Here is a 7033-nt window from a genome sequence, read left to right on the forward strand (position 1 = left end):
TTACTCCCCGTCCACTCCTCCCACCTCTCTCCAGATCTCCCCTCCCCTCCCGCCACCGGCCACCGCCCCCCAAACCCTACCCCTCGGCCTCGCCGGATCCGCCCCGAACCGGGCCCCGCGGCACGAGTGAGGAGGAGGAGCGGTGGCGCCCGCGGCGGCGGCGATGCGGAGCTCCATCGCGACCTACCGGGAGAGCCTCTCCCGGCTCGCCGTCGAGGTCGACGACGCCGCGGCCGACGAGGTCCCCGCGCCGTCGGCTCCCGCGGCGAGGGGAGGGGACCTCTCCGCCACGCCGCCCTCGTCGGGGAGGCGCCGCCGGTACTCCCGCTCCGGCTCCGACACCGCCGAGCCCGACGAGGTAACCCTCCCCTTCCCCAGCGGCAGAATTCGCCTTGTCGATTGGTTGGAGCGGCGGCTCCGGTGCGTCGGGCTTCATAGCGGGATCCGAAGCTCTACCTTTGGCTGTCGATACTTTGAATCCGTAGCCCACACGCACAGCTGGGATATCGGACTATCGGAGAACTTGCATTGTTATACTTACTACTTTTCTTGTCTTGAAGAACAAAGGAGTACTGCATATGAGTGCTCATGTCTGGGTTTAAGGGGGCTGGGCGTTGGTAGAGTAGCACGTAGATTGGTGAAGGTTAAATTAGCCTTTGCATAAGGTAATATTGATTGATGCTGCAATTCATATGGTTTGGGTCAGGGGCATAAGTATACAACTGTAGCTAACAATGCGTTCTCTCTAAGCTGGTGCAGTGCTGATATCTTAGTCGTCTAGGGCTACTTAGTGAAGAAATGTCGCAAATCATGTTAAGCCCGTTGGTGGTTCTAGTAGATTGTTAAAACTTAAAAGCAGTGCAATTTAAACTCCTTGCTAGGATAATGTGTGGTAAAAAAAATGGGGCGGTTAGTGGTGATCATTTTACAGGACATATTGCACAGAAGCTATCCCTGGGACTGGCGTACTATGTATGTGTTGATAGCCATTTTTGTTCATTGGCTGTCGTTACTACTGAGTATCCTGTTCTTTCCAAATATTCAAGTGCAAAGTAACCTTTTATTTGGAATGTTGCATGAGGCTCTACTTATTTACTATACCTGAAAGCACATTGTCTGGTTCCGCTTCTGCATGATACATTCGAAAACAGTGTAATAGTTACAGTTACAGTTTGAAACTTCGAATCCATGTATTTTCATTTCCATTGCAGATTTCTAAACTCAGGGAGGAGATACAAAAGTTTCAAGCTTCAGAGGCTGAAATAAAGGCATTATCATTCAATTATGCTGCAATGCTGAAGGAAAAAGAGGTATACCTATTTAAAGGTCTATCTGTTTCTCCCTTTTCTGCGTATCTGCTTGCCAAACTGCTTTCAATAGGCACATTGTTTTTCAAAATCAAAATCATTTTTAATATAGTTTAATTAACACATCATAAAAAGGTGATGTATCATTATCTGATGTCATTAGAAACATAAATAACTTCATTGATTTTATGGGGCTTACAAGCTTTCTCAAATCTGGTGTGTATGTTTTTTGTAGGAACAACTGGGAAGACTTCGCGAGGAAAATGGGTCTCTTAAAAGAAATTTGGAGAGCTGTAAGGCAGTTTCAGCCAATTCTAATGTAATTCAGTGTTTTATTCACTTTTATACAGTTACTATTTATCATCCATTATGATATATGCCACTATGATGCATTCTTCAAATCTCACAGGGTACTCTGGAAAGATCACCCAGAGCTCAAAGGAATGCAGTTCAGGAAAATTCATTGGACGTCACCAAGCAGAATGGATATGGTGGCGGTTCTTCCCATGGTATCCAGCCAAATGGTCTGCATTCGGTGACAGGGAATCATAAGGTAGTTATAACATATACGCAGTTACATTGCACTTAATGTTATTTTGTAACTTCATAGGTTGTGTTGTCTTCACACCCTGATCCTATTTGAATGTTGTTGACGATATTCCTTTTCTCCTACGTTAAGTGTTAAAAAGAACAACTTTCATCTTAAAGATGTTGCTTATTACATTGAGAGGAACCCTGTTTTTAATTTTGAATAACTACTACTGCTCTTTATTGACATCAAATCATGCTACAGGGAAATGTGTTGGAGGAAGAGAGAGCATCCTTTGCTATCAAGCAGGCTAGTCTAGAAAATGAAATCAAACAATTGAAACAACAACTCAGCAATAAATCCAAGAAAGAAACTGAAATAGAAAGGAGGCTAGAAGGTATGTTTGAGCAAAGGTCCAATTTGTTCTATTTTTAAACAGTCAGTAGCCAATATTAAATATACATAGCTTTATTCACATAAATCTTCTGTTTTTGCATTTTAGATGAAAACAAGCTGAATGGATTTCTCCAGCAAGAACTAAATGAACTCAAGATCAACAAAGAGAGGGCAAGTTTGTTTTCTTTGCAAGTAGATGCATATGTATATTGATCCAGTCTGCAGTATACAAGTTTGGTCTCCATGGATATGATCCTTTTATATACTTTATAGATATCGACTAGCATGGAGGAGCTGCATAAGGAATTGAATGAGAAGAAATCAGAGTTGAGACGCGTGCAAGATGAGTTGAGCAGAAGGGACAAGGAACAGGTTTCAGATGCGTCTCTTCAGAGCCTAAGGAATATGTTAATGGCTCTGCAGAAGGAGAATTCCGACCTAAAGGTCTTAATACTTTGTACATCGGCTTCAGACTTCTAACACTGCTATATACTAAATCCTGCAAATGCAATGATCCTATGGCAAAGATTTTGACAACAAAGAAGTTTCCTTCTGCAGATAGAGAGAGCCAGGCTTGAGGCAGATCTCAAGAGTATGAAGAGTACCTCACAAAAAACAGCTGACAGTACATCAGATAACAAAATACCTGACTCGGAAAAGGTACACTCGTGTTCCGAAGCTGTGCCTCATATATATAATTTGTATGGTAACAATGTCTCTGGAAGATGAATGGCCAGATACTTGGGCCTCATTTTATGTTCAATGGCAACACTTTGTTATCTTGATTTTTTGGAAGTTGATGTCTATTGTGGAATCAAGGCCTCGATACATATAAGCTTCTTGATTTCCTGATATGAAATGTACTGCAGATTTGGCTACTAAGAGTATTCCTAAACTTATCAGTATCATTTAGTTTGAACAATTCACAATGGATTACTTTTTAATTAAAGAGTTATGGTCCAACAAACAAAATGAATTAGTTTGTAGTGCATTGTACCTGTTATCCCACTAAATGTTGAAGAGAATAAAAGTACATTTCACTATGGATTACGTGTTCACTAATAGTTATTAGGTCAACACTGCAGTGCTCTGTATTGCACAGTACTGGCTATCCCACTAAATGATGAAGAAAATAAAAGTACTGATGTGCTTGTAGTTCTACTGTGAAGGTTAAGGAAGAAATGGATTTGTTGAAAAGGGCGTTACAGGATGCTTCTCGTGAGAGGGACAAAGCAGTGCAAGATTTGGCTCGGCTGAAGCAACATTTGTTAGATAAGGTAACCACACATTCTTATCTTGTAATTTGTTGAATTGTTTTCCCAACTAGTGACTAGTGATATAAGGCAAAGCAGGTGGTCTTTGCGTTATTTCTACTTTCTAAACAAGTTATATGCAATATCTTATGCAAATGTGATAAGCTGTTTAAAGGAACAATACAATATGATGTGCAAACTGAGGGATAAATCCTTGTTCTTCATTAGGACCTTGAGGACCAAGAGAAGATGGATGAAGATAGTAAACTCATTGAAGAATTGCGGGTAATCTGTGAGCAACAAAGGGCTCATATAGTGCAGTTAGAGAGGGCTTTGAAGGTTGAGATAACAAAGCAGGAGAACAAAAGGATCATAAATGAAGAGCACCAGAGGTCAAATGAACAGCTGGAAGAATTGAAGTATAAGCTTGCTAGCTGTACGAGTGCACTCGAATCAAAAAATGTGGAGCTGCTAAATCTTCAGACTGCCCTTGGACAGTACTATGCTGAGAGTGAAGCCAAGGTGATTGAATTCTTAGAGTAATCATTCTTTGGAACTTAATAATCTGCAATTTTTCAGATTGATCATGGTCTTTAATATGTATGTAGGAACGGCTTGGAGGTGATTTAGCTGTTGCGAAGGCAGAATTATCTAAACTATCTGAGGCATTAAAGGTAAAAGCAGAGCAGACTATATAAATGCCTGACGAAGCATTGATCAACTTAAGTACTTTGATTTTCCCTCTTATTTTATACTCATTCCAAATTGTATGTTGTTTTGGCTTCTAGATATATAGTATTTGTCATACACTTAGACATAAACTATATCTAGATATGCAGTAAAAACTATGAAATAGAAAAGCCAAAACAACCTGTAATTTGGAACGGAGGGAGTATTAGATTCATGAATGCCTAAATTTGGTGTGCCCACATACTTTGATGGTGTCTAATCGACATTGCTAAGGCATATTCTTTTTATGCAGGTGGCAAATCAAACGATTGAGATTTCAAGAAGGGAGAAGGAAGATATGGCTACCAAACTTTCACAAGCAGAGAGGATGTTAGCAGATGGGAAGCACTCCATGCAGAAGCTTGAGGATGACAACTCAAGATTGCGACGTGCGCTAGAACAAAGCATGACAACAGTGAATAGGATGTCATTAGATTCAGATAACTCCGTTGACAGGTTGGTAATGATTACATTGTCTTCTGTAATGATTTAGAGAATCCATATATGGAATACTGCTAATTTGTAGCTATGTATATGTGTTCTTTAGGAAAGACATTTTTTTCTCCAATACATGCTAAACTAAGTTCAATATAGATGAGCATGGACAAACATTGATATCCAAACCTTTATAGGAAAATAAGATATCTAAAGTGGAAAATTTGGGCTAACAAAATTTCCCTTCTCTTTTTTTTCCTCTCATCTTTTCTCTTTCTTCGGAAAATAATTGATGAATGAAACCAGAGTACTTGCTTGCTGGTTAATCTGTGACCATACCATGCCATCTGCAATTTAACATTCCAATTTTTATTCTTCCTGTCCTGTACTGTAGTTCTCTAATTAGCAAGATATTTTGTGTACATAGATTTTTTTTCCCCTTCCTGCACTTTTATTGGACATCATTAAACGCTATGTGTTACATGCAACAGATACAGTTAACAAAATTTTGCTTGCAGGCGCATTGTGATTAAATTGCTAGTCACTTACTTCCAGCGGAATCACAGCAAAGAGGTGCATGGTTTATCCAAATCAATTAGTGTCTTGTACTTTCAAAATAAAGTATATTATCGAATGATATCCATATTGGCAGGTTCTGGACCTCATGGTTCGCATGCTTGGCTTCTCTGAGGAAGACAAGCAAAGGATTGGCTTTGCACAAAATAATGCCGGTAAGGGTGTTGTCCGTGGTGTTTTGGGTCTCCCAGGACGCCTAGTCGGAGGAATTGTTGGTGGTGGTTCATCCGGCAAATCTACTCAAACATCTCAGGATAGCCAGGTGGGATCTATATGTCCAATGCCTTGGTTTGTTCTTTCATAATACTATGTGATTCTCTTCCAAAGCTCAGCAGATATTAAGAACCAATAAGCTGAAGCTTTGCATTATGTTACAACCTGTTGGTTGATATTGGTATCCTCGTGCCATTATGTGCAGTCATTCGCAGACCTATGGGTGGACTTCCTGCTCAAGGAGACAGAAGAAAGGGAGAAACGGGAAGCCTCAGAAGCTGCAAAGCAGTTGCAGGACGAGAGCCAAACGGCGACTAGTACAAGTAGTTCGTCAGGCAGCCAACAAAGATCACAGCACCCCTCAAATGTGGCACCTGGCCCTTCCACAAACACAAGGCCACATGTGTTTGGCCGTCCAGACTCTGAATTCTCAACAGTTCCACTCGCATCATCATCAAACTCATCCGTGCCGACTCAATTTTCAAGACCACCTCCAAGATGATTGCAATCAAGTGTACACTGTACAGTATCGGATTCCTTTTTGTTCTGGGGTGGTCCTGCATCCAAAGGTTAAGCTATTTGTTTCATTCGTTGACTGCGAAGATGATAGTAGTTGATTCAAAAGTTACTTTTTTTTTCTCCTTGGGCATGTAGAGAAGGCAATATGTATGTAAATGGAATCCTAGTCTCGTACCCTACACAAGGGATGGAGATAAAATCAGAATTGTTCATCATACAGAATTGGAACCCTGTGTACCGGTGTTGTACTGCTATGAATAAGAGAAAAAGTTCTGCATCCAAACTGATTGATTGGTATTGGAATTGTGCAGTGCAGTATTGTGATTTGTTATGTTGAAGAGAAAAGGAGCTGTGCCTGAAACCCTGGTTAATGTTTACACTTTCCTCGACGATGTTAGGGCGGTGAAGTCTACAGAATGTCTGTTACCCACGGAAGAACGAAGGGAGTACTTATGGAACCTCCTCCGCATCTATAATCAAGTAAATAGGGGTGTCTCTAATATGGTAACCAGCGAGGTCGTTGTAGTATAGTGGTGAGTATTCCCGCCTGTCACGCGGGTGACCCGGGTTCGATCCCCGGCAACGGCGTTTTTATTTTGTTCTTTCTGGCTGTTTTGTGCCTGCCATTCGTGTAGCTTAAAATCCTAGTTCCTGCCTTCTTTATATTGTAGAAATCATCCTCTGCTGGCTGCTGCCATTATCTGGCAATTCTCACATTTACAAAGCAGCCCTACAATCGCCTACAACAGCATACCATGGATCCGACTTTTAACTTGTTTAAGAATTAAGAATTGGCATCGCCAATCTGAATTTCTTGCATGGTTTGTTTCAGTTGCTTCACTGACATGCAGAAGCATGGACCTACAGCTGACTTGGGTGCAGTAAAGCATCCTGACTTGGGTGCAGTAATGCATCGAACGCCCATGCATGCGCCATAACCTTTTCCTTAATCTTGCCTTGTATTTTTCATATTTTTATAGATTATGGAAAAAAATTCCGATCTCAGATCATTCCTACAGCCAACAGACACGAACACAACATGCAGACTGCTTTAGCACAAGCTAGAAAACGAACAT

General features: G+C 41.1%; 1 protein-coding gene and 1 non-coding gene across 3 annotated transcripts; both read left to right on the plus strand.

The window, feature by feature from the left end:
- LOC120712238 (golgin candidate 3-like) lies at positions 1-6254 on the plus strand. 2 transcript variants are annotated; one of them, XM_039997987.1, is made up of 15 exons: positions 1-358; positions 1212-1310; positions 1543-1626; positions 1717-1860; positions 2101-2233; positions 2339-2403; positions 2506-2676; positions 2791-2892; positions 3402-3509; positions 3714-4007; positions 4094-4159; positions 4468-4670; positions 5168-5222; positions 5302-5487; positions 5644-6254. In XM_039997987.1, exons 1-15 carry the CDS (start codon positions 164-166, stop codon positions 5938-5940), a joined length of 2202 nt encoding a protein of 733 aa, XP_039853921.1. In that variant the 5' UTR covers positions 1-163; the 3' UTR covers positions 5941-6254. The 2 variants fall into 2 exon arrangements, with proteins under 2 accessions (XP_039853921.1, XP_039853922.1); XM_039997988.1 differs by having other exon boundaries at positions 315-358; positions 1543-1600.
- A 219-nt stretch (positions 6255-6473) lies between these two features.
- TRNAD-GUC lies at positions 6474-6545 on the plus strand. Its single transcript has one exon. It is a non-coding gene; the product is annotated as a tRNA-Asp (tRNA).
- The last annotated feature ends 488 nt before the right edge of the window (positions 6546-7033 follow it).

The sequence above is a fragment of the Panicum virgatum genome, chromosome 6K (assembly GCF_016808335.1).
Source record: "Panicum virgatum strain AP13 chromosome 6K, P.virgatum_v5, whole genome shotgun sequence".
NCBI lineage: Eukaryota > Viridiplantae > Streptophyta > Magnoliopsida > Poales > Poaceae > Panicum > Panicum virgatum.